This window comes from Malurus melanocephalus, unplaced genomic scaffold (genome assembly GCF_030028575.1).
Source record: "Malurus melanocephalus ecotype Western Australia unplaced genomic scaffold, MMel_1.1 scaffold_340, whole genome shotgun sequence".
NCBI classification, from domain to species: Eukaryota; Metazoa; Chordata; class Aves; order Passeriformes; family Maluridae; genus Malurus; species Malurus melanocephalus.
The window spans coordinates 225,967-253,623 of NW_026623572.1; the positions used below are offsets into that span (position 1 = coordinate 225,967).

General features: G+C 45.1%; 1 protein-coding gene across 4 annotated transcripts in view; it reads right to left on the reverse strand.

Annotated features, from left to right (window-relative positions):
• The window catches only part of HECTD4 (HECT domain E3 ubiquitin protein ligase 4), a 66,824-nt gene extending 51,781 nt beyond the window's left edge, over positions 1-15,043 (reverse strand). For 2 of the 4 annotated variants that reach the window (XM_057378107.1, XM_057378106.1), the window contains exons 1-5: positions 14,751-15,043; positions 5,003-5,520; positions 2,161-2,250; positions 1,676-1,806; positions 442-550 (exon numbers count right to left, since the gene is read on the reverse strand). In XM_057378107.1, coding sequence (XP_057234090.1) covers positions 442-550; positions 1,676-1,806; positions 2,161-2,250; positions 5,003-5,520; positions 14,751-14,921 — 1,019 coding nt within the window. In that variant the 5' untranslated portion in view covers positions 14,922-15,043. The remainder of the gene's footprint in view (positions 1-441; positions 551-1,675; positions 1,807-2,160; positions 2,251-5,002; positions 5,521-14,750) is intronic. The other 2 variants (XM_057378109.1, XM_057378108.1) reach the window with 1 other exon arrangement.
• Between the last annotated feature and the right edge of the window lie 12,614 nt (positions 15,044-27,657).

Sequence of the window (27,657 nt, forward strand, 5' to 3'; positions counted from 1 at the left end):
AACAAAGACTCACAAACTCAGCTAGAAATAAAAAGTCACAAAATGGATCTACAATATATCCCTCTCAGCAAAGAATCAATGAACTTACTAGACATTAAAAAATAAAAGTAAATCTAAAGTTCTGCTGCTGCGGAGGTTGAACTAATGGCCTCCAGAGATCCCTTCCAACCTCAATTGTTCTTTAATTTTAGAGAAAACAYACTCAAGAAGAATTTCAGATGAGAAAACCAACACATTAAAATAGTACTTAATGAAAATTCACAGTATCATGGAATCACACCCAGACTGGTGTGGGTTGGGAGGGACCTTAGAGATCAYCCCCTTCCAAGTTCCATATGGTTCCAGTCTCGCTACTCCCAACATCTGACAGAGGTTTCCCAAAACAGGAACTTTTGGGTTCCAGCAGCTCTGCAGAACAGCCAATGTTGCAGTGTCCCTCACCTCAGAGTTCCATGCAGTCCTGATCCCAGTTTGCTTACTCCTCTGCCCACGGAATTGGTCGTGTACAGGTAGAGCCCATCGGCTGCAAGGCACCGGCCTAGGTCTGCATCTGGAGCAGGAGGGAGGACACACAGAGAGCACCTCTGTAACATTCCAGCTGGGAATTCTCCCTGGGCATTACACCCCRTGGAAATCAGCACATGTTCATGGCAGGTCACTTCCAAACATTTTTTAATACYGAATTTATTAACTAAGAGCTGCTGTAACACAGGCACAGCCCAAGAGACAYGGTGGTTTCTTCACATCTCCTTCAAGCCTTAGAGGTGCCCAGATGGTCTAACACAGTGCAAGAGGGAAGAAAAGTCTCATATTGAGCCTTGATCTAATTTCTGCCACAACTCTGCAACTCTCCTAAAGCTGCTCAGYAGATCCTTCCACCTCTGAACACTTCATTTGAAACAAAAAGTATTTGAAACATGGAGCAGGAATTGTTAATAATCAAGATGAGACACATGAGTTCAGTCAATCTATTGAGGTTCACAGGATCTGGATACTCAGCTGGGGAAGGAAAATCCTTCCCACTCACTCTCTTGCCTAAACACCTAAAAAGAGAYGTCTCCAATAAATCTGCAGGTAGCCTAAAATGACAACTCCAATTTTTAATTCCTATGGATTGCATTAAATGTGATCAAAGCTTGAACTACTATTTCTAAAACCATGTGAACTCTTATTTAATGCAAAAATAGTAAGCAAACAAAGCAGTAAAAACTGAGAATGAATGCAGGGAAATAAATACAAAAGATAGCATTAAAAAAAGAGCTTCCAAACCAACAGGGTAGAAACAAAGGCAGAATAGGGAAGGGGGGGAAAAAAMCCCAATGAACTTGTACTTCTAAAAATAAACCTGCTGTGCCACTGATAGCTGGCTATTGAATACAGGGATACTGAACTGGGCAGTGATTATGCTCACTGAGGGCCTAACGAGGGGATAATATCCAAACTCTGTCTGACCTCTCTGAAAAATTCCCACTGGAGTCAGGGAGGGTCACTGGATCAACTGCTTTGGATTGGTTCTTACAATCTGACAATTTAAATGAGCAGCTGCTCTTCAGCAACCAAAAAGCAGTATTTTCTGAGCCCCAAAGCTAAACCTCTACATTGATCTTCAAACAATTATCAACACTAAAAGCAATCTGTCCTCCCCTACTAAAGGTGACAGGATGAAATAATTCACCTTTATTTTCACTGCTGGCACCAGTGTTGGCATCAGGGGCAGGTAACATGTCCTCAAAGCCCCAGGACACGATGTGCTTCCCTCCAAGTAGGCAGGAGGGGGATCCAGGACCTCCCTCCAAAAGCAACAACCTTTAAGCAGAAAATAAAATAAAATTCATAAAAAATAGTGATAGCAAAAATTAGCTAAATTAAAAGTTAAGACAAAAATGTATTTGAAGTACTTATTCTGCCAGAGTTCATACATCACTTCAAGGAATCATCAATATTTAATGAAAAAATAAAACTACAGCATCCAAAACCTAATCAATGCTTTCAGATTTGATTTTCTAATGTCTTCTGCACATGACTAAATCTCAGTCTTTCCTAAAGCTTTCAATAATTCTAAAGCCTTTTAATCACTTTTAAAGACATTCCTCCCTACATACACTTAATGAATTTTCAGAGTTGCTGGACAAGTCTACAAGGAGAAAAGTCACTACAAACCTGTAGAGAACATCAGCCACAGGCAGGGACCCCAGCTCAGTCTGTTTCTGTAATAGATGCACTGTATGAACAAAGGTTTTCAGCGACCCTCTAAAAGGACAAGAAAAACATGAATTAAAGATGTCTATTGAAGCCAGACTGAACACACATAACAGGAGAACACCCAGAACCACAAGAGAACAGCCAAGATATGTTCATCAACTTCTTTTCTAATTGGCATCTTGTTCTTGGAAGATTTTCATTCTTTGGGGAGGAAGTGGAARGAGGAACAGAGSGGGAYAGAYAGGCAYAATGYTGGRGAACCTCTGGCCTAAATYCCACCACYTTTTTATTGGAACAGGCTGAARCCCCAGGCAGGGAGGGAGAGCAGCAGCCATGGGCTGGGTCATCAACAACAAGTTCATAAAAACAATCCAGACACCTGATAAAACACCACAACCTTGCTCCTGAGGAATTCCGGAATGATGAATCATGTTTAGATCTCAATGCAACCTGTGGGTCTTGCTGGGCTGAGCCTCAGTGTGAGCAAGGGCTGCTGCACTCCCAGTACAGAGGCCTTTCCTGACTCAAATAGGAAAGACCAGACTCACCCATTTCTTACCAAGATTCTGATTACTTTTCACAGAATCAAGGAATATCCCAAGATGGGAAGGGACCACAGGGATCATCATCCAGCTCCTGGCCCTGCACAGACACCCCAACAATGCCACTCTGGGAGCACTAYCCAAACGCTCCTGGAGCTCTGACAGCCTTGGGGCTGTGCCTGCTCCCCAGGCAGCCTGTTCAGTTCCTGACACTCTCTGGGGGAAGAACCTTTCCTTGATATCCAACCTAAACCACCCTGGAGCAGCTCCAGCCCTTCCCTGGGTCCTGTCCCTGCTCCCAGAAAGCAGAGATTGGTGCTGCCCCTGCACTCTCCCTCTGAGGAATTTGTGGATTGGGATGAGGTGGCCCATTACAACCCCAAATTTGGAAGATCCTAACATCTTTAAAAATACATATTTTACAATTTCTATTTTAAAGGTCAGGGCCATTTTCTGAAAGACCTGGTAGCTTTATTTCCAGGCATTACAGCCCAGCAAAGTAGGAGAATTTTGGCTGTGTCTTAGGTCAGTTATGAACTGTTTTCTTCATAAATAGGAGTGATCAGCTGCAGAGATCCTTGCCCTGCACTCTGCTGAATCCAGCCTTTTGCTGTCACATGTGGTCAGTCAGCTCCCAAACTTTCYTCCTCCACACCCCAATCCCTGTTTTCCCCCGGGACATCTTCAGCTCTTTCCTTTCACTGATAAACCTCAGCCTGGAGAAAATTGACACCAAACACATTAAAGCACCTCGATTAATTATTTAAAGCAATATTTACCCTGTTATTTTATTTTTAGCAATATGAAGCGCCCAAGACTGTAACTAGGAATGTCAATAATGGTCTAATTTTGAAGATTTTTTTCTTCWACACATGACTTAGATATTTAAAAGGAAAGTGCGAGGCTTTCAGAGGTGAACAAAGCACAATGGGTTATTTCAACTCTCTAAGCAATGCAAGACAGACTTGCAAAGAAAATATAAGAACAACCTGCAGTTCAAAAGCTCKGTTTGAAATTTAGCTCAGCTGCAACAGAACATCCCATATTTCCTGCAAATTGACATCTGGGAAAAAAAGAAACAAGATTGTGTTTATCAAATCCAATTTCTCTGAGCGATGTTCGAGTACATTGCCTTTCAGATAAGGCAGTTGTCAGGACAGAGTAATTTGCCACATACCATAAATTTCTCATTKACTTCATTAAAACAAGTGCACTAGAAATTAAGTGGGTTTCATTTGAATAAACCTTTTCCTGAAGCAAATGATGCCATATCCTGGGAACTCCCAACATCTTAAATCAGAGTTAAACATTACAGATGAGGCTGCAACCTGAAGAAACATTCAGGCCAAGATTTCCAAAAGGCTACTTGTGACTTCAGGGCCACAACTGTGGGGTTTTGCAGAGGTTTTGTACTTCCTGCCCCTCTCCCTAAGACACATCCTCTAAAAAAAATAGGTTTTGATTAAAAGCAAATAGGTTTTGATTATGGCAAATTTGTCCTCAAACATCTGATGCCAAACCCATGCAAGACAAGGGGTAGTTTAGCTTTAATGGTCAAACTCTTCACTGGCAACAAAAGAAAAAAATACCTCCAGACTTCTGAGAGACAATACTGAAATCAAATCTGAAAGGAAYTGCCCCCAAACCTGCCAGTTCCACCTTCTCCAGCCAAATAAAAGTGCACAAAGGGGCAGGACAAAGGGAAAAGGAGASAACTTTTCTCCCTGATAAACACATTTGGAACCATTCCTAGAGCAGCTCACTGCAGTGGAAGCAGCAATATGCACACGAGGCATTGCTAACCCAGATCCTTCTGCTTTTACATATGCTAAACACATGCAAAGAAGAAATGCTTAGCAGTTTCACCCTTTCCAAACCAATATTTAAATATCAGCAAGACTGGTGGAAGTTAAAAGTATCACYAGTGCAGTCACATCATTTTTGATTTGTTTCAATGGAAACAGATGACCAACATCAACCACAGAATTTCCCAGGGGTGCTGGAAGCACCATCCTGGAAGGGTTCAACAGACTGAGGATGTGGAATTTGGGGGCATGGTTAATAGTGGATAATGGCTCGGCTTTGCCAAAGTTCCTTAATCCCTCTATTTTGCCAGTAAACTTTTGTGTATTTGTGAGCTCTTGAGACAATCTGGTTGGGATTTCTCCTAGCGCCAAACCAAAGGAATCTCCTGAATTTAAGTATTCCAGGGTGTTACATCCAATTCCACGACTGTCATTCCAGTGCATCTCCCTTACCTTGCACAAGCCAAGGCAACCAGGGCAGCAGCAGCATTTTCCTTCTGCTTGTAGGGGATGTGCTGRCCGGAGGGCGCCGTGTCCTCGAGCCAGGAGCAGAGCAGGGATTCGATGCCGTTGAGGCAATCGGCCGGTTCCTTGGTCAGGCTCAGGGGCTGGCAGTCCCGAAGGCAATTCAACAGCACCTCGGCAGTGATGTTACACAGGGAAGGGTCTGTTCTGCTCTGGGACTGGATCAGCGGGAACACCAGCAGCAGCCCCATGCGGGAAGTGAACGGAGCCTGCTCCGGCTGCTGTAACAAACCCTGGCGCTTGAGCAGGGCCAGCGCCTCCTCATCCCCGGAGCTCTCGCGGTCGTGCTGCTCCTCCAGGGCCAGCTGGCGCTGGGCGTTCCASAGGCCCCGCAGGGCGTTGAGTCGGTATTCCAGGAGCCGGGCGTACGCGTTGCTCTGGTTCCCGCACACCGAGCGCAAGCGCTCCGCCAGCTCCGTCGGGTTCTTGGTCTCAAAGGTCAGGATCTGGAAAGGGAAAAGTGGGTATTTATAGAGGTTTWAAGGGAAGAAAAAAAAAAAAATCCCATATGGTTGTGGTGTGATTTTTAGATCAGCTGTTCTCTATAACAGATGGAGGGATATTATTTTTAATTTCTGGGAATGAATAAAGCTACACCAGCGGCCGAAGAACAGGCAAGTGGTGTTGTGCCCATCTAGGGATGAGGAGTGATGGCCATAAATTAAAACACGTGGAATTCCACCTCAGCATGAGGAAGAACCTCTATCCATGGAGGACAGCAGAGAATTGGGACAGCTGAACAGGGAGGGTGTGGAGYCTCCCTCTCACCTGCCCCAGGTGAYCCTGCCTTGGCAGRAGGYTGGACTCTCYCTCTCTYTCTYTCTARRRATCCYATYCCAYCCCACTRCTGTGGGATTYTGTGAGCCTGTTATTGCCGAGTCAGCATCCTCGCTGAACCCAGGCTTGGGGGTTGCTGAGGGGGATTTTTAAGCTTTTAATAAACAACAACAATAATACGGATTGTAAAGRAAAATACACACACAGAAGAGCAGCTTGGAAAATAAACACTCCCCTCCTCTGGAGGTTTTTTTCTGTAATCGAAGTAATTTTGCTAAAAACTTCAAAAGAACTGAGAGGTTGGAGGGTCCCAGGGGTTTAGAGCCCTTCAATGAAAACTAATAGGTCACCAATATTGTGTAATACGAATGTGCTTGTTCTAGTTTTGGAGCTCTTCAAATAAATAAACAAACAAACAAGCCAGTTCTCTCCAATTCACCAGGAGTTCTGTTATACTCTCTCCCTCCCCTGCTTTTTTTCCCTCTTCAATTTTATCATCTTGCACTTAGCTACACCTTTCTCAAAATACTTCTAGTTGCTGCCATAGCTGAAAACCCTAAAAGTCTCCTCCTCATCATTTGAGACAGAAAAAAGARGCCTTTTTGGCACTTCTAAATAAAATTGGAGACTAAGTAGGAACAAGAGAAAACAAGTAAACCGTGACACAAAAACATATTTATGGCTTAGTATCCAGCCTGGTACTGGAAAACTCAGAATTYTAAGTAATTTACAGACAACTTTTCTCCCTCCTGCAAACAACAACAGTGGAGATCAGCAAAGTCACTTAAGCAGCGGCAAGCTCAAGGAAAGCCATGAGCCAAGCATTTTCTGATACTCTGGATCCAGTGTCCAAAGGGCTTCTGGCCACGTTCCAAAGTACCTCATCTCATCCACCCCAGACACAATCTTTGGCCCATCCTTATGCTGTAAAACTGTCAGTTCCTCCCTTATTTAATAAATAAATATATATGTGGGAAGGGCAATGTGAGAGACAAAGAGCTGCACTGGGTAATGGCATCCAGGGCTGTTTGTTTTGTGGGTTTTTCTAATTGCAGGCAGCAGTCATAGAGATCATGAAATAAATGTTTCTGGCTAATTGCAGACTCCTGAACAGCTTGTTAAAATGCTGCAGGACAAATCACATCTGCCACTGCCACACAGCCCCTGACTAAAGGCAAGGAAGCAGCTTTGCAGGAGGACATTCMCCACTAGAGCCAGGAAAAGTTCACTTGAAAGGAATTCACATTGTAATTACACTTGAATAGATGTTGTATTGAGCTTCTTATAACTAATGAACCTCCTTTAATTAATTTCTCCAAGAGATTATGAATATTAATTACTAAACCACATATTATACGTTTAAAATAACCACCTCCTGTTGTGTGTTCTGCTGTCACAAAAATGAATTTGTTTCCTGTTATAGATGGAACCACTTTCTACAAGTTGGCTTTTGATTTTCATGAATTAAATTGGATGGATTTCCCCCTAAGTGACAACAAACTGCAGAAAGGGAGGGAAAAGAGAATTCAAGTTTGCATTTTGAGGGTTAAATGCTGAAGAAAACAGGTCTGTGGTCCCTGGCCATGTTAATAACAAAGACACCACTACAAAAGACAAGCTGTGATGTACTTGGTGCCGCATGTCTCCCTCCTCAAATCCCACAATTTAACAGGAAAGTGCATTTTTTTTTGCCTTCAATATGGCTCTCAGCTCTGAGTCTGTCTTGTAGTAATCAGGACGAGTCAGTGTCAAATATGTGCAGTTTTGCTGATGAAAAGCCTTTTCCTGCTGAAGTGTTCATTTTTTCCTGATCTCACAGCTCCCAATTTGCTTTAAAAGCGTGTGCGATCCGTCTGGGATTGGTAAGAGTGTTTTGCTTTGGTCTTTCATAAGGCAAATGAGCACTAATTTGGGTAAATGATACAGGAAGTACATCAGCTTCAACAGATTTACAAGACCTTTCCAAAATGGGACTTCGAAACTTTTGATAATGCAGTTTACATCATCTGATTTTCATACATGGCTTATAGAACCAGTGGAAAAGAACTTCAATTATTTAACATCATCTGAAGGTCTAAGCAGGCTTTTGCACTTCCAGAAAGTAAGAAGATATTAGAAGAAAGGTGTGAGGTCATCTACTACACAGGGTACTTCAGCAAATTAAATTAAGGACTGTTTTCCTCAAAAGCCTTTTTACTAGAGGTCAGTAGTCAGAGCTGCCTCCAAAAAGGAGCTTCAAGACCAAATGTTCCTGGTGAGGCTCTAATAAACATTCTGGAAGCTTCTAGGGTTCAGACACATCCTGGGATCTCACTGCTGCCAGGGCTCTGGCTCTCCCTACGAGTCAAACACAGCCCTTTCCACCCCAAYGCTGACAGAGCTTCACTTGATCCCTGCCAGAGCCATCAGTGCTTCCCTCTGGACACGCTCAAGACTCCACACAGGAATCCCAGCCCTTGTCAGGGCCTCCTGAGCACACTGCCTGCAGCTCCCSTATCTCCAGGCAGCGCTTGTTATCTTCCAACTATCTGAAGTCAAACCAAGTTAAAATAAAATGCAAGAAAACCCCCATCGTGCTTATTCACAAATTCTGACMGACAACACCACTACCAATGTTTATAGAAGGAAAAATTCCCTCCCCTGCTGCCTCAGGATTTACACCCGAGTTTGAGCTCTGATTTGGGGCTGATTTCCAGCACCTTTTTTGGTGACTCAATATTACCCAGTACAACACATGAAGAGATGTTAGGGGCAGACACCAAAGCCAGCCCAGCACAAACCACACCTGAACCAGTCCGTGATCCATCACTTCCCAGCTCCAAACATTCCTGACTAACAAGGCTGGAATAAAATCTAAGAGGATGAAGAGGATGTAACGATCCCACCACTTTGCCATAGAAAAGTAACCCAAGTAGCTACTGACATATAACTAAAAACTCRGAGCTTTTAGTTTCTACTGTTAGTAGAAAGTTTAATTGCCACTGTTTTAATTTTGCAGTATCTTATCCTTACACGTTATTTCCTTGTTTGATCTTTTTAATCAATTTTAGTCAATATTTTAATTAGAAAATGGTAGAGCCAAAGTTCAATCACCTTAATTGGTCTTTGACATCTTCAACATCAAGAAGCACAAAAGGTATCTAATTTTAAAAGAACTATGGGGAGGTGTCATCTTTCCCACTRTATCCAATATTTGTCCTTTTGCATCCTACCACATGACCTTACCCAGGTAATTCTTCCYATTAAACAGCATTTTTGCCAAATCTGCTCCAGAAAGCAGCAGCTGACATTCCCTATTTTTAKGGCAACATGTTTCTCTGCTGATAGTGAATACCAGACCTGCTACAATTAACACACACTAATCAACATGAAGAGTTTTAGCCTGAGGTTTTATGACCCCATTAAGTAAATTTAAATGTGAGCTGTCACTAAAAGGCAGCTTTTTCCTCTGGCTACAATTCCTGTCCCCTGTCCTCTCCCTGGTGCTGGCAGTGGTGCCTGTGGGGTGTGTGTGTTTTAATTCTGCTACACAGAGAACYGAGGAGCAGTGAAGCTGTGCACAAAGGGGTGACTGCTTTCCCCACTTTTTTGCATACTGGAAAGCCTCTAAATCTCCCCAATAACATTYAATTCTTTGTCTACAGGATTAAATTGGCTGAATTTCACTGTGAAGATGAAGATGGTGGAATATCTATCAGGATCAATCACATCCCTAACGCCCCCCTTGAGTATTAAACACAGATTATTCCCMTCTCACAGGAGGTACARAACAGACAGAAAAMCAGAAACAACCTCAAAATTGTAAARTATCTTTAACAGGAGCATGAAAARAAATTAATTCTATTCGYTTTYCCACCCCATTACAGGTATAAGRCATTTGTCTYGTACAGAGTCAAYKAAGAGGCAGCACCACTTGTTTACTTGGCTCTTTTGTTTCTAGAAACACCAATAAAACAATGTAAAAAGACTAAACTACAAAAAAGTATGGATTATTCTGTARGAGAAGTAGCACAGGTGACAGTTTTAAAGGCACCCTGAAGATTGAAATACACATCCRAACTGAAACTGCTCCATAAACAACCCCGTGTCCATACTCCTTGTCTCCCTTATCTTCCACTCTGCATTCCTGCCCTTGGCACTTTCTGGGACATCCAGCACGAAGCTGCCTTGGTGCAAACCCACCTTAATTCCTTCTAAAACATTTTTCTAACCCCTCCCTAAGGCCTTTTCCTTGCTAAGCCATGTGTCAAATATATAAATATGTGTGAACATTTTCTCCCTGATGTTTTAGCTACTGAAATTTTATAGGTTCTTAGCAGCTGCTGCACTTTACACCATGCTTTAGTGTTGCAGTTAAAAACTACAAGTTTCAAGGTTGTTCCAWTTTTTTCTGCTCCAAGAAATTTTAACCATCTCCTCTTGTCCAAAGCCTCTAYTGAGTCCTTTATGAAGCAGGTTTTTAACAACTCAGCCAAAAGCAGGAACTGGTTTCTTTTGCGAAAATATTATAAATCTAATTGCACAGAAATAAGCACTAAGACATCTCTATCTTTTACAATTTTATCTCAAATAATTTTTGTAACCATACAAATTTCCCAAATAACCTTCATATCTGAGATGAACTATRGAGTACAAGCAAGCTGCAAATAAATAAAATGCTATGAAGTATTGCTTCTTTATTTGTTCATTAAAATATTTCTTTGGCTCTTATTTAAATWGTAGATAAAAATGGCTGCAAAAGGGAAAGAAAAATCTTTGTAATTTAAACACCTAAGAGTGCAGATCACTGACTGAATCAGCTGCAATTGGTAACAAGATCTATATGCGGGAAACAGATATGCAAAATCATCCTTGAGAAGTTTCCTGATGTTTCTCTACAAGGTTAACTAAAATATGAGTTCAAAAATCAAAAGTCAGAGGCACAGTGGCCCATATTAGAGAAGTTTAATAAATTCTAAGTCCTGGCAGAGGAATACTGGAACACTGAAGGGGATGCACGGGATGAGGGCGTAACAAGCCTGCCACACGTCTGGATCAGCAGTTCCCAAGTCAGAGGTCACAACCCCGGGAAGGGTCATCCACTTAGGAAGGAGTCAATTGTTGATGGTGGCATTAGGGACTTTCAGCTTGACAGAGGTGACGCTTGTAGATGGCAGTAAGGTCACAAGCAGAAAGGTTTGGGAAGCACTGACCCAGATAATTGCAGGGAACTGCTCTCTCCTTCAGCAATCAGGGAAAAGTGACAAAATGTTTTCTCTGGGCCGGGAGGAAAATGGGTGAAAACTTCCAAGTTTAGCAGAAACCTTCCAGTTTAAACCATTTCATGGCAAACACAAGTCAGTCACAGGACTGGCACATGCCAAGAAAGCAGCACTGGACTTCAGCTCTTCAACCTCACCATGGAGGCCTGCCCAGACCACACCAGGGGGAAGAGGACAAGCCATCACTTTATTCATTTAATTTTTATGATTAAAGGTAATAATTTTCAGTGCAGAGCTACATCTGCCCAGTGGCACCTCACTCTGCCCTACAGGAACAGAGCTCAACAAGAGTCCAAGCATCAGCTGAGGACAGACATACACATGATCCCAACAGCTACTGAGAGAGGAGCTGCACTTCCAGCTCCATGTTAAAATCAGCAGAAGGTGTCCCTGCCCATGGCAGGAGGGGGAACTGGATGATCTTTAAGGTCCCATCCATCCCAAACCATTCTGGCAAACTCTGGAGAGCTGGCAGATCCAATCTCCCTGGTTTAACAGGCCTCCCCACCTTCAGACAAACCCTCACCAYGCTCCCAGGGTTACTGACTCCAGGAAACATCTTTGGTTGGGGAGATTCTGGAAGTGCTGCAGTTCCCATTGGGGCACTTTATGAACAGTTCTTCCTCCCCTGAATGCTCCTCCCGGGTGGGCACTGACCAGCCAAAATGTCATGGCAACACCCCAAGGTCTGGCACATAGGGCTGTCTCCAAGAAGCAGAAGACTTTGCACTTCGAAAGATTTCTCTGTGTGAAAGGTTTTAAAATAAGGGTCCAAAGGCTTCTGTAATCACTGACTAATCCAAGTCTCTCCAGGCTAGAGGATTTCASTGGGAAACCCACACCAGGAGCAGYTGTTTCATCATTACAAAATTCTAYCAATTTTTTTTTAAACCCTTCATTTTTTGTAAATATGCTGAAACAGTCTAAGAASTTGGCACACATCATCACAGAAAACATAAAAACAGAGCAAAAACTCTTTAAAACTCAATGTACTCCTAGAACAAGTTGAAAGAGAAGGTTAAGTCTCTACTAACCTACCATCAAAATATCTGCGTATAAGTACATGTGTATATAAATACACAAAAACATAAAATCAAAGCTGCATGGGAGTCAAAATAGCAAAATAATAAGTTTTCATAAGCCTTTCTTGGCATAACACCAGCACTGTAACATTTTTTCCTCTGCTTTTCTTTTTATAAATAGACAGAACCTTTGAACAGAAGGACAAAGGAAGCACATCCAAACACACTGACATTAGTCACCAATAAGCTCTTTAAAGGGATATTTAAGCAAAACAGACCAGAATGATACTTCTCCACCCAAAAAATATCCATTAAAGTATTAAACATTATACATTTTTAATTAAGCACTTCAGCTCAGAAATTCAGCCAGGCTTCTGACCATCACTGATGAAGCACAAGAAGTGAATTAAAGAAGTTTCCTAATCAAAGCAGCAGCTGCAGCATCTCCTACCCTTGGCCAATAGCACATCCCAAGAGATTTCTGTTTGGACCATTTTCAAAGATATTTATTACACTGCAAGTAGGAGTAGAAAGAGTGTAAATGAGCTCTTGTGTAGCAGTCGATTGCATGGCCACACTTCAATAAGATGCGTGCACCTATTTCCACAAAATGGCTCCTCAAAGCCATTCCACACCACCAAAGTAACCCCTTATTTAAAAAAAAGGGCACTAAAAAAAGGCAGAGAAAAGTTATGAGCTAAATATTTTACCTTTACACCATGTGAAATTTCTTTTTTTTTAAACCCTCGCCCCTCAATACCAGAAACTCTACACCAATTTGCAAATGAGATCTGAAAAACAAACTGATCACTTGTGATCATAAATTCTGTCAGTGGAAGGAAATAAAAGGCTTTAAGAATAAAGACTTAAGAATAAAGGTCAAAACCAAAACTTATCAAAATAAGCACCACAGCAAAGTCTTATTTAATTATTTATTTGAAAGTTTTGCACTGCAAACATGAACAACGGGAAAAGAATCCCTGGAACAGGAAAAATGAGGTGAATCAGTGGCACTGGATTGCTGAAACAATCACCACAATAAACGCCATAAAGCACAAGACACAGTAGCACCAATTCCATTCCTATCTCTCCCAAACAATTGGAGTTTTAGAACATTCCTAACACTAACAACAAATTCTTCAGAGCCAAAGTGTTTGTCAAGTGAAGCTGTGTGTCAAGTTTCAGGCTGGAACACTTCTGGCTGGGCTGGCAAGGTCTTAAAATAAGGTCTTGTTTGTTTTTTAAAGGATATCCTTCCTTCTTATGATATAACATGAAAAATGCTGGGGGGTCACGTTATTCTCCTAGTACGGTTTTTAGACTCAATGCTGCTTCTAGAACTATGTAATGAAATGAAAATATTTCCTTGCATCCAAGCAGCACAGAATGCCAGAGCAATCCTGATCATAAGGGAGAATCATTCCATGTTTATCCACATAGACGTAAGTCAGCCACCTTAAAAGTCTCCCTTTTCCTGTTCATGTGATATTTGCCAACATCCATTTCAAGGGAACAGCTGATTTTCCTATGCCAGGCCCCAGTGTCCCAACACACAGGGCAGAAAAGGCACAGTCAGCAAAAAAAAAAAAAAAAATCTGTCCTTAGATAAGGCTGGGGGAAGCTTCCCCAAACTCTAYAAAGACTCCACGTCACCCGATGAACAATGATGTTGTCAGGACTGCTCTCAGCAACACCCCAGATAGCAGTTAAAGCCTCACCAAAAGGGATTTTTCGGCCTAAAATGCCTGGGACCAAACAGAGCCCGGAGATAAAGCTCCAGACCGTGCCCTGTCCGCTCCCACCGCTCAGCTCCGGTGACAAAGCCCCTGTGTCATTGCGAGCCACACTGCTGGGGAGGAGGGCGGGSTGAAAGAGGAGAAGGGAGGCACACGGGGGAAAAAAAAAATGCAGTCTACAAAATAGATGCAACCTATAATCCGTGACATTCAGTCCTTCAGCGGCTCCTCCTAAGATAAAACAGCTGCACCGCCTGCCTGCAGCGAAAACCACGGGCAGTTTCGGGAAGGTAAAAAGCTGGGATGAAAATCTGGGCTGCCCTCCCTGCTCCTTAATAACCATCACTGTCAACAGCTGAATAAAACACCGGGGCACCCCTGAGYATCTCGTCGTAACGCTGATTAATGACAAACCGTCTAAAAGTAATAGCAAGAAGATATAAAACCTTCAATAAAAATTAACGGGCCAAAGGCCACACTGAAACCCGTGAGCGCGGCTCTGATTTCCAAACCTTACGGATCCAAAACAAGGAGGACCCAACARTATTTCAACCTCCATTTACATCAGCACTTCACCATCCTTCTGCCCAGCTCCACTTTCATTATTATTTGAAATAAATTAGATTGACTCAAGACAAACAGAACGCCTCGACACCGGCCGGCTCCGTACTCCAGAACCCTCACCCGGCATCCCCAACCAGCATCCTCCATCCCGGTCCCCCATCCTCCCCTAGTCATCCTCCCTGCACCCCCATCTCCCATCCCCCCGTCCTCCTCGCTTCGGGCCTCCGCTGCCACCGTGCCCCTCTCCCGAGGACATCCTCCTCCTCAGCCCCAGGCCCTGCCCCGTCCCTCCCCTCAGCTCGGGGGGCCGCCTCACCTCCAGCTCGGTGTCGCCGGGCTCGGCCACCCCAATGATCTCGCTGGGCAGCTCGGCCAGGTCGGTGACCCGGATCAGCCCGTCGTGCAGGAAGATGGTCTCCTCCTTCACCGACAGCCACTGCGCCGAGTCGGTGGCCGCGGCCGCCGAGGCGCCCGCCGGGGACCCCATGGCGCGGAGGGCGGGGGGGCTCCGCAGGGCTGAGGCGAGGCGGGTCCCGCTACCCGCCCATGGCGGGGGCAGGGCGGGGGCAGGCGCGTCCCCAGCGGCCTGAGCGCCGGACAGCCGGGGCGCGGCGGGCAGCAGCGAGGAGCGGCGCGTTGCCACCGCGGCGGCGGCGCTCCGGGGAGCTCCGGGAGCCGCCGTGCCCGCCCGCAGCCCCGCGTCCCGCACCCGCCTCACACACACCGCTGACAGCGCGACGCCATGTTGGGGGCTGAGGCGGGCCCGGCATGCACCGCGCGACGAACAATACACCCGGCCCCCTCCCAGCCCGCGGGGCCCCGCCCCCCGCGCGCCGCGGCCCCGCCCCGAGCGCCGGGACACGCCCCCAACGCCCGAGCTCCGCCCCGCGGCCGCTCCCGCCGCTCCGGTACGCGCCTCACCGGTGCCGCGTGTGTTCCCTCAGTGCTGCACCCGTACCGGGCACAGCGCCTTACCGGTGCCGCGTGTGTTCCCTCAGTGCTGCACCCGTACCCGGTACAGCGCCTCACCGGTGCCGCGTGTGTTCCCTCAGTGCTGTATCCGTACCGGGCACAGCGCCTCACCGGTGCCTCGTGTGTTCCCTCAGTGCTGCACCCGTACCGGGCACAGCGGATCGTCTATACCGGGCACAGTGCCTCACCGGCACCGCGTGTGCTCCCTCAGGGCTGCACCCGTACCGGGCACAGCGGATCGTCCGTACCGGGCACAGCGCCTCACCGGCACCGCGTGTGCTCCCTCAGTGCTGCACCCGTACCGGGCACAGCGCCTCACCCGCCCTGCGTGTGCTCCCTCAGTGCTGCACCCGTACCGGGCACAGCGGATCGTCCGCACCGGGCACAGCGCCTCACCCGCCCTGCGTGTGCTCCCTCAGTGCTGCACCCGTACCGGGCACAGCGGATCGTCCGCACCGGGCACAGCGCCTCACACGCACTGCCGGGAGTGTATCTACCGCACCGGGCACAGCGATTCACCCGCACTGCCGGGAGTGTATCTACCGCACCGGGAATAGCGGGTCACCTGCACCGGGCATAGCGCCGCACCCGCACCGGGAGCGCTCCCCTCAGAGCGTCCACCCCGCTCGAATCGCGCCTCAGCGCCTCATCCGCACCAGGGAGAGCGGGACAGCGGATGATCCGTACCGGGTGCGCTCCCCTCAGCGCCTCGCCTCATCCCTCAGGGATCGCTCCCCTCAGTTCCTCGCCCCGCCCGTCCCATAGCGAGGGACAGTCCCCTCAACCCGTCACCTCACTCCCGTGGCACTGACCAGCGCCCCGTCCCGCTCCACCGCAATGGCCGCTCCCCTCAGCCCCTCACCTCCCGGCACATTTTGCTCAGATCGAGAGCTGCTCCCTCAGTTCTGTTCCACTCAGTTTCCCTCTCCAGCCTCACTCTCTTGGCTTGAGTTTTGGGCCCCTCTGAAACTCCCCATTTCCCTCCAGGAATGATCCCTCTCGGTCGCTCATGTTCCCCTCATGGTTGTTTCTCCTCTCCTGCACCTCTGCTCACACCTATTTTGTCTRTCCCCTCACAGAGTTATTTTCCGTCCCCTTGTCCCCCTCTATCACCTCCTCCCGGGAATCCTGTCACCTTTCAAGGAGTCTTTTCCTAGAGCACTCATGAGCGAGCAGGTAGGTCCCTTAAAATCCATATCTCTGGATTTATCTATGTAATGAGAATTTCAGAGGGTGTAAAGCAAAAGGATTGCAATGCCTCAGTATGTGTGGAAAAAAGGGGATCCAAAGGAAAACTCATCCTTCTTTCTCAGCYTAACTTCACCCTCAGTTCCCTGAGATCTCGACTTGAGCCCGTTCAGAGTCACAAAGTGTCACAGGCAGCTGTACCTGGATGYTCAGCAAAGGACATGCTGCTGAGACAAATCATGTTAATGAGAGAGAYGTGATGATAAATGTTAAATAGTTTTAGTGGGTAATTGGTGTGGGGATTCCCATTGCAAGTGTCTGCTTTTCATGGAGCAGTGACTGTGCACAATGGAGAAGAGATGGAACTCCACGCATTTATTTACCTGTTTGATCAGATTAAATTATTTAACATATTAGTGCATTATARCAAATGTGCTGTGCTATTGCAGGCAAAGCCTGTTCTGAGCTGGAGTAAAATGAGATCTACCCCCAGTGCTTTATGTCCTATTAAATYTGCTTGGGAAGAAGCATTTTTCTCCATGTAATGGATGACCACTCAACACAGGACCCATGCAAAGCCCTTTTGTAGCACTGATTCAGCAGTGTGAGCACTCACATCATTGTGTAGCTTGTTTTTGAGGCCAGTTCAGTTGACACAGGGTTCAGGTAAGTTCAAACAAGCAGTAATTTAGAGATCTGTGTGATAGCTCAGTGCACTGTTTGGTGGGTCATCCCTGCTATTCATGTGTTGGGGAGTAGAAGAGTCTCCAGGCTTGGTTTTATTCTAGAAATAGATAYTATTTTCCTCTCTGCTGCAGTAATTGTTGAACAGGGAGAGTGTGCAGAGCTGTATCAAAGGTTTTTATGAGGAAAAAGCTTCATGGGCATGTGTTATTTTTGGTCAATAAGTGACAGTGAGAACAACAGCTGCAGACGGACCCTGATCCTCCCATGGGAGCCCTGAGAGGACTCAGAAAAGAGGGAATGCTGTGATTGGAAGATTTTATGGCAGGTGGGATGTGGCACTTGAATTCTGGCAGGGGAGATAAGCCGAGCTACCGAAGGTTCCTTGGAGCAAGGGAAAAGCTGCTGCTGGGATTGGATTAGTCCCAACATTTCATGGGGAGACAGCCACGGTGTTATTGTTTTGTTGCCAGAGTGGGAGTTTTACATTGTTTTCATTCATCCACACGTGACAGGAACAGAGGGAGAGAAACACAAAGCATGTCTGTGTGTATTTTATTGTGGGAGTAACACTCCACAAAAAAAGCATTCCATCTTTAGATCTTGTGGTACTATCAGGGTGCTAGTTGAGTGTCTTCTACAAAACCAACACAAACAGCAGAGCTGGGAATCAAATGGGATGTGCCCTTCACAAGCTGTGCTCAAGGCAATGAGGACATCAACAGAAGTGTTTTGCAGTGTTTTCCAGAGGTTTGGATGTACCTGTTCTCCAAAGTGCTGTTTCACTGGCTGGAAATTCTTTGTCTCCAGCTCTCCCGTGCTCTTTCCAAGGCCTCCTGGACTGTTTTATTGAGAAGGAATGTGGTTGCTACAGGAGCTCCCAAACGGAGAATCTGTGTTTGATATGGATTCAATCCACTGCCTTGGGATGTAAACCAAGGCCTTTCATTGGAATGAGGARCTGACTCAGAGCCAGGAGAAGCAAGTGAAGCTCTGGCAGCTTCTTCAGCAGGTGAGGCACTGAATGAGGTATGTGACCACATTATTTTCTGGCCAGGGGCTGTACTTTGTCCTTTGTCTGGGGATTGGTGACAATTTTCCCCAGCAAGGATCCATGTGGGTTTCTGTGGGAAGTAATCTGAGCTGCTCCCAGTGAAAACAGCCCCCTTGGCTCTGACCTGCACATTGTGGAGKTGTTTTGGAAATCCTCCTTTTAGCCATATCTGTGTGAAGACATCCCAAGCTGAGCAGAAGRGATATTCACTATTTTATGGTTATTGATTTGCTTATTTGGAGCTCTTCTGAATTCTATTGAGTTGACAATTCGAAGTTGAAAAGCAGTTACTGAATGAATGTAATGAAATAAAACTGAGAAGATGGGCCCTGTCCTGCTTCAGTGMAGGTAAATAAAATAATTCCTGGTAAATGCAATTTCCTAAATTATTTGAAGTGCCTGCCATTCAGGAATTAAGTGTGTTGTACAATCTATAAACTTACATAGTTTATGTAATATAGCTTCCTACCTGGAATTTTCAATACTAGGTCTGTACTGGATGCAGCAAACTCCATGGAGTTTGCCTGGCATCTGCTGCAGAAGATGTTGTGTAATGTAATGAAAAAAATATAATATTTGTGTTSTGCCTGTCACCAGCAAACGTCAGCYRCTGCAACTTCAATGTGCAGTCAGAGGGGTACGGCAGCRACTACAAAGACGTGTTGGACTACTTTATGGGAACACTTAAAAAATAGACCAGAAGAACTTTGTGACACAGATCATCAAGCTGAAGGAATAAAATCCTCAGCTTGTAAATAGGCTCCTAGAGAAAACCACTCTTTTGCTTCCATTGTTTTGCATTTTTTCTGTTATTTTTGAGCAGATGTTGAGCATTCTTTGAACTGCTGTGGTTGCCACTGGTGGCAGGATTTTGGGATCAGCTTYTTCCTGTGCAGGTCTCCTGTGTCCTTGTGCTTCTCTGGACATCATAGATACTGAGATTTAGCAGAAGATGCTCTGGTCTGTGGGCAAAAATTCATTCCTGTGAGCTGCAAATGAAAATTCCCTATTCCTGCTTGGAATTTGCCTATTATGTAATGGGATTTAAAGCAACATTGTCTCAACCTTCAGTTTAATTTTACATTAACAGCCCTAATGTGGGGAGAGCACTCTTCYCATCCCAAGGCTTTGCTGTGCATCATTCCCTTCACTTAGAAGCAACACTTTCAGTTTCAGTGATCATTGTGGCACCAAGAAATGTGTGAAAAAGAAAAACAAGTTGCTATTTTTATGTGGTCTGCACTAATCAGATTTCCAGACCCTGAATCCTCTGCCTGGTACTTGTTATTTAGGGAGCCCAGATGCCATCATTAATAAGGCCACTACCCAAGGAATACTGGCATTTCTTGGCATATTATCTGGGATTAAAAAATACAGTTTCTCCAAGTGAAACTTAGAAAGGACTGAAGTGGAGAAAAAAAATCAGTGTTTGACAGAGGAGAAGGAAGAAACTACGCAATGAAATAAATTAATTCCAAACCTCAGAAATTTTAATTGCAAAGGGAAATATGCACTTTTTCTTCTCATTTAGAAGAGCAATAATGGCTGAGGACTGAGGGATTGCAAGGTGGGCTTGAGGGAGGAAGAACAAATAGATATTTTTATTTAAATGAATAAGGATTTTAGGAAACAGGAGTATGAATCACTACCTTGCAAACATGGCCTTTCTTTAATTGGACAAGAAACATGTAAATTACAGAATCATAATAAAAATGCTGGAATGTTTTCTTAGAGACAACTTAATTCAGTGCTGTGACACACACCTGGCCCATCTCAATGGAGGCTCCACCTGCAATCACTGAATCCTGGAATCCTGCAATGGTTTGGGTTGGAATGGTACTTAAATCCCATCCAATGCCATCCCCTGCCATGGTCAGGAACATCTTTCACTGACCCAGGGTGCTCCAAGCCCCATCCAACCTGGCTTGGGCACTTCCAGGGATCCAGGGACAGCCGCAGCTTCTCTGTTCAGCCTCTTCCACTCTTGAATTTTCTTTACCTTTAGTGAGTTTCCTTATTTATAACAACTTGTTCTACTGCAATTTAACCCTTTCCATTGACTTTTCTAGCTGTTGCAAGCACAGAGAACAGTTTATTTCCTCCCTCTCATGTTGTCTTCACCTATGAGGGCTGTGACCAGAGTTCCTCTCCATCATCTCAGCTCTAAATAATCCCTGTCCTTTCAAACTTTCTCTGSAGGCCACGGCCTCTGGAAGCCTGATCTTTCCTGCGACTTGTCCAGATCTCACTTGAGCTGCTGGCATTTAMCAGTGCTCTCCCTAATCTCAGGTCYCATTTTCTTACCTGARTWGCCTTTTCTGGAAGCACCTAAATGCTGCCCATCAGTGAGGAAATGTGTTTGGGAGCTGAGCAGATCCCTGAGTGGTTGTCCTGAATTTCTGAATCTCAAATGTCTCAGAAGGCTCATTATTACTATCCAAAAATAGGTAGGTTTAAATACAGCTATTCCATGATGTTTTAAAATATAACCTCTCTGAAAACTGGTGCAGTAACGGCAGGGATAAATAAATGAAAAAAGTATGCTACAATATTCTGYTCAATATTGTAAACATATAAACGTGACAAGCTGGAATCTCTGCCTTGAGATTTATCATATTTTACTGAAAGTTTTATTTAAAACCATTGAAAAGAAAAAGTGTCATAAGCTGCTTTTCTCTTAGCCTATCAAGAAATGTTTCTACATTTGTATTTCAAGAATTTTCTCTCATTTCCCAAGTGAGTCGGTTGAAATACTGATCCTGCAATCCCTGTTGAGGCTTTCCCTCAAACAGGGATGGGTTCAAACACAGGGGAAATTCCTGTTAATTCACACTAAACAAGAGCTGTAATGGTCAAATTCCAGAACYGATATCCCTGGGGAAATTCTCTCTCCTCACCTGGATTGCTCCATGCACACATTGGTCAAAGCTGGGATCTGGGCACAGTTTTAAACATTTATTAAAAATGTTCAATCCCAATCAGAACAAGAAGATGAAATGTTGACATTTGCAATGAAACATTCCAGGGGMAAAAGTACATTTTGGRAMAATTCCCTTGCCCAAGGCCAGGYTGAATAGGGCTTGGAKCAATCTGGTCTGGTGGAAAGTGTCCCTGGACAGTCTGAACAAACAGAACACCAAAGAAAAGAAGCAAAGCAGGACTTTAAATGAAGTTTTTGAACTTTCATCATCCTCATCTTTTACTTGAAATTCCTAATAAGTTCCAAAGCTGTGAAGTSTTAATTAGCAGGTTTGCACAGGCATTGCAGCACTGCCAACCCTTTTTCCTGACAAAAGGAAGGCAGGGCAGTGAATCCCTGGCCCGAGCAAACGTTAGTCTGYGCTGATTTTCTCTTCAGTGCTGACAGACATTCAAAACAAACCTAAAACTGAAAGCCACTAATAGAGAACTGAAGCCAAGCTGTGCAAAGTGGAATAAGTGGAATGGTTTTCCTCTGGGAAGAACAATTTTGCTCTCTGTGTGGTGCTGTCTTGCAGCTCTAAGTGCCCCCATCTCCAATGGTGCTCTTTCCATGGAGCCTTCCTCCCCTTCCTTTYTTTCTTGCAGCATCTCTTGTTCTTTCCAGTATCCCTTTCCTCTATTTCCAGCCAAGAATCTACTTTTAAAAGAAGAGTAATAACTATTATACAATAAATCCCAGCAAGGAACAGTTTGACAGGATATAAATATGAGGGAAACAAACAGAAAAGGCTGGAGATGTGTGCTGTGGTTTTGTCAGTGCAGGGATACTGCTGATTTATGTCAGAGGTGCAGTCTTCTTATGCTCTCTATGACTCACATGCTTTTCCCTATTTTCCTCGCAGCCAGATGGCACAAACCAGGAAAGGTCAAATAATTCATCATTCCACATTTGGGCTGGACTGGCCCCTGGGTGAAGCCAGGACGGTTGAAAATCTTCTCATGCTGCTCCAGGTAGAAGAATTTCTTCATTTGTGATGTGGTAGAGGTGAGTTTATGGTGCTGCAGTGGAATGTCCTTCTGCTTATAAAATCCTGGTCCTGACAGGGAAAAGGGGTTGTTTTATAAATCTTCACTTTATGCTTAACAGCATCACAGCTCTTTCTTTAAAAAGAACATCACAAGCAGCCTGCAGAGAAACCAGGAAGAGCTAAACTGCAACTAAAATAACCTCACAAACAATCAATTAATCAACAGGAGAACCAGAGCAGCACTGTCAGTCACCCCAAGCCACCAGCATCACCCCCTTCATGGGATTATCAATTCCCAGCCATGTGACATCAGCCCAGCACTCCTTCAGTACAGGGACCATATTGTGTGTGCTGGGCTCTGTTATCATGGGCTCTTGATTGGGCCTRACAAACACATCAAAAAGCCATTTTTTAGGCTTGATTGCCCAGTCTGCCCAGGCTTTGGGGTGGTGGCAATTGAATGACATGAAAAGTTGAAGCTCAGGGTGACAGGATAGGAAGAGTGATAGAAATTCTAATGAGAATTATAAATCCCCAGGAGCAGCTGCACTGCCTGGCTCACACTGGGACACCCTTCTCAGGCACTTGTGAAATCAGCAGTTATTTCAAGGGAGCCCAAACCACACAATTTGTGCTGTTATTTGTATTATTTTAATTTCTATTTTTTTATTCAAGCTGTCAGGCAGTTTGGGCATTAATGTGTTAGAAAGCTGTTACAGGATGATGTGAGACATTGCCTTGATGAAGTTCTGTTTAATTACAAAGCAGGAATGTCTTTCCTGAAGTGTTGAATTAAATAAACCACACATTTTTATGCTCAGTGCTTTGACCAAAGCCAGGATTTGAACAGAAAAAAAAAAAAAAAAAAACCCTCTCGAAGTTTCTCTTGCATCAGCAGCCTCAAAAGGCAGTTTTCCTTTTTCTCCCTCTGTGTCCCTGCTCTGGGCATGTGTTTGGCTTTTTTCTCTCCCACAAACACAAAGCTCCAGGTTTCCAATGGCCTTTTTGCACTCTGTCAGGCCCCAGGGAAGCCATGWGGACAATGTGCAACACACAGGAGCTCTGCCATGCACCTCTCTGAGCAAGAGTTGCTGTGCTTTCAGTTCCCTCATGCCACAGAGGCATTTGTTCAGGGKTTTTTGTGCTTTTTTGAAGGAAGCATTATGGTTCCCCACCAATTKCCATGAAATTCCACAAAAGAGATCTACCTTTCAGCTCAGCAGGACACTCACACCAGGAATTTGGATGGTGACATCATTTTGAGGGTCCATCATTCTTTTTACGGCCTTATTCTGAAAAATGCTCTTCCTCCCTTGTAAACCAAGGACTGCTTTTGTACATTTTATTTTGTGTTTTATTTCCTCTTGTGAAAATGCCTATTTTGAACAATAGGATCCCATGCACAGCACATGGTGATGCTTGAAAGCCTTAATTTTAAAAATAATTACATCYTAAGTGCATCTGCCAGGCAAGTGGAAAACCTCTACATCCACTAAGACTGACAAAACAGATGAAAATTAAACTGCTTCTGGTTTAATCTCTATTTTCTTCATGAGATTTAGAGCCTTTCCTTGCTCTCCTTGGGGTGGTTCTCTGCATCCCACTTGTTCCAATGGATTGGAGAAATCATTTTACCTTTGTGTGGTTTCTTGGTTTTCTAATGACAGTTTTTTTACCTGTGCTGAGTGTCACAAGGCCAAGGTTCTGAGTGGATGTAAAGTAAGAGGAGCTGCTTATTATCATCATTAAAAACAATCTGCAGGCAAAGCACCAGGAACTGCTAATTGGGCAGCTGCAGAAACACACAATGGCTCCAGAGTCTCTCAATCTTTGAGCTCTGCTGCCCTGTACAAATAAAACAGCCTAAATTCTGCAAAAAATATGCCATTAAAAYTGATAAATAGGACTATGAGAACATTTATTCTCTGTGCCACCTGTGCCAGCCTTCAACACAACACAATGTTTGTACTTTTTGGTACGAAGTGTTGATATGATCTCATGGAACAAGATTAGATTAATGGATCAGGTCCCCTCACAGTGTCAGCCAAGCAGAGACTGCTTATTCTTTTATGTACTTTTAGAAAACTGACATAAATTTTACATTTGCTGAAGTTTAAAACACTTATTGAGACCAGACGTGAGAAAGTATTTCTGCTGTCTGCAGTATGTGAGCACAGAGCTCACTGAAAATAAGTCACTTTCTCAGGATCACACAGAAAATCAATATTGCTGAGGAAAAAACATTGAATTTCTTCCATCTCAGGTCCTATTTTGACTACTGTGCTTCCTCTCTCCTCATCACTATTACAACAAATAAGTGTTTATTGTWGGTCTGGTGGAGTGTCAACCATGCTTAGGTCAGAGAAGCTGCTGGCTCCGTGTGCAATCCATCATGCAAAGTCATTTCCCCTGAGGTAAACACTCAAATAATGGGGGAAAAGAATTGATAAAATGAGCCAAAAAAGCCAGCCAGCTGAAAAAATGGGATTTTGGACTGTTACCTGGGAGAGGGTTAAGACTGCTCTGATCAAAACACCCCAAACAACAAAAACTAATTAACAAGTAACTAAATAAAGAAAAAATGCCCTGGCTTCTGCTTGGCACCCATGTCAAACTCCCCATGCAGCCATCCCAGACCCACCCTCTGCAGTGACTCAGGGATTGCCTGGCTTTGCTCAACCAGTGGCTTCCAGAACAAAACATAGCAAGGACTATTACGAGTAAGATCCTTATAAAAATAAGGATTTAATTGCTCTAATTGCTTCAACAATGAGTTGTCAAGTGCTTAAATGCGGACTGCAATGCAGGAGAACTGGAGAATTTAAATTACAGGTAAATAGTTGCTGGGAACTTCAGTTCCTGTTCCCAAACCAGGATAGGATCAGGAGCTCTTTATGCTGTGTCCATAGGATTGGTATTTATTTGATTATTCTTTATTGAGCTTGTGGGGACATCCAGAATGAATTTTTTTTGCAACAGCTCTGAACTCTGAGGAGAGGGAGGGCAGGGATCAAGGGGAAATATGCTGGGACAAAAAGGTTCAGCCTCTCCTTCATGACAAAGCACATACAGCACAGGTGAACCCGAGCAGCCAGTCACTGGACAGCTGGGAATTTGGCATATTTCTCTCACCACTTGGCCCAAAAACTGTGGAAGCATCTTCACACTCCAGAGCCTCTTAATTAAGGTTAAACCCAAGCGTGTCACACCTGAAATGCCACAGGTAACGTTCCCTACCAACCTGGCACTGGAAATGATCTTGCAGCTCAGCCTCAGTTTCTCCTGAGGATCCCAGTCCCAGAAGGATCCTCATTCCAGAGACAAAGGCAGTGCCTGCCTCCCTGAGCCCAGTGCCTGATGTGGCAGCCAGACAGAGCCTCACTGGGCTGGAACTGCAGCCACCAGGTCACTGCACAGCTGACAGGTAAAAATAGGTGCCTGGAGATAACAAGRCATCACATCCTATTATCAGTTCCCTGGGAAAGCCAACATCCCTCTCTCTTTCCTCTCCAAAGGATGCTTTATTATAATTACATATCACTTTATTAGGCAGCTGAAGCAAAGAGCACATTTGATRCTAATGAAGTGCTGCTGTGGTTGAGTCTGTCACTATTTTTGGAGCTGCACATCTCCAGCACTTTTCATTGGGTGATGGAGGCTTTGGATGTCTCTGGCTTCTTCTGTGGGGGCTGCCCAGGGAAAAGCAGTGACTCAGCGAGCCCAGGCTGCAGAACTGTTCACATGCTGGGAATGGGAAATGCTGGGGACAGCCAGAACACACACAAAGGCTCTTTATGTGCTGCAAGTGGTGCTCAGGTTGTGGCCAGYGGTATTGAGATTGAAAAATCCCTCTGTGTTCGTCACCTGTACAAGCCTCGTTTTTCCTGTTTTCCATCCCTCACCCTGCAGCCTTTCACAAAGGAGGCAGATTTCACAGAACTCGGGGGAAATATTTGGGAGGTTGGAGACAGACACATCACAGCTGATCACTGGCTGCCTCTCCTTATGGAAAAYGAGGGTTTTGCCATCCCCATTTCCTGCAGCAAAGCTCGAGGAGCTGCTCGGCCTCGGGAAGGATTTGCTGCTCCAATTTTCCCTGCTCCCACATCCCTTGGTGTGACACTGGCATCCAGCTGGGCCAGTGACTCAGCTCAGGGATTGACAGGAGCAGAGATTCCTCCCTCCCTTCCTCCCTCCCCACCTTGCAGGRTGTGTTACTGTCACCACCTCATCACAAAGGTGGCAGGAAAGGGGCGAGRGCAGCACGTGAGGTCACTGCTCCAGACCAGCATCTATTGATCACCAACTCCCATTTCCAAATCACTTCCTGACAGCACACTGGGAAAAAAAGCCTCCCCTCCCAGTAAACAACGATAATGGCTCCAGATGCCTCCTGATCCACAAAGCAGGAATGTGTCAGAGCAACCAGGAACTGTTGGATCTCCGCACTAGATTAGTTTTGGGGCTGTTTTTTTACTGCAACTTCCCCACACCCAGAGGGAAGGGAATGACTGGAGCATCAGTATCTCCTTCAGTTTTCCCTCCAAAACACAAGCGTGTGACTGAATTTAGGGTTGCAGACTTTGCAACACCACACATTCATACAAACCTTTGTGATTCTCCTTGCTGCATGGGGCTTTTCCCATTTCAGTGTTCCCACATACAATTTTTACTTTAAGTGAACTTTCTAAGCATATTTGGTTACAAATTTTTTAAGACCTASCTCAGCAGTAGCAGGGAGATGTGTGCAAACCCTCTGCCTCTTTTCAGAGCTGATTTATGTCAACAGGCCATCCCCAGAACTGCAGGGAAATCTCCCTTGAACTTAAAAATGTCCAACTAAACCCATTATCCACCAAACCATACACAAGAGAAGATGGGACCACTGGCACAATTCCAATGACAGGGAAAAATAAAATACAGCAGAGCAAGACACACCTCCCAAGCAGGTCAGGAATTCTGCACAGGGACACTGCCAGCTCACTGCCTCCCTCTGCTGGGCCTCGCTGATACTTCAGAGAGAATTCCAGGCTGGTTTGGCTTGGAAGGGACCTTAGAGCTCATCCTGTTCCATCCCCTGCCAGTTCCACTGTCCCACGTTGCTCCAAGCCCCATCCACCCTGGCCTTGGACACTTCGAGATCCAGGGACTGCTACAGATGCTCTGGGAAACTGTGCCAGGGCCTGCCCACCCTCCCAGGGAACAATTCCATCCCAATATGCAATCTAACCCTGCCCTCTGCTCGGGAGAAGCCCTTCTCCTTGTCCTGTCACTCCACCCCTTATCCCCATCCCTCTCTCACTCTCCTAGAACCCATTTAGGCACCAGAGGAGGCTCTGAAGTCCCCCTGGAGCCTTCTCCAGGTGAACACCCCC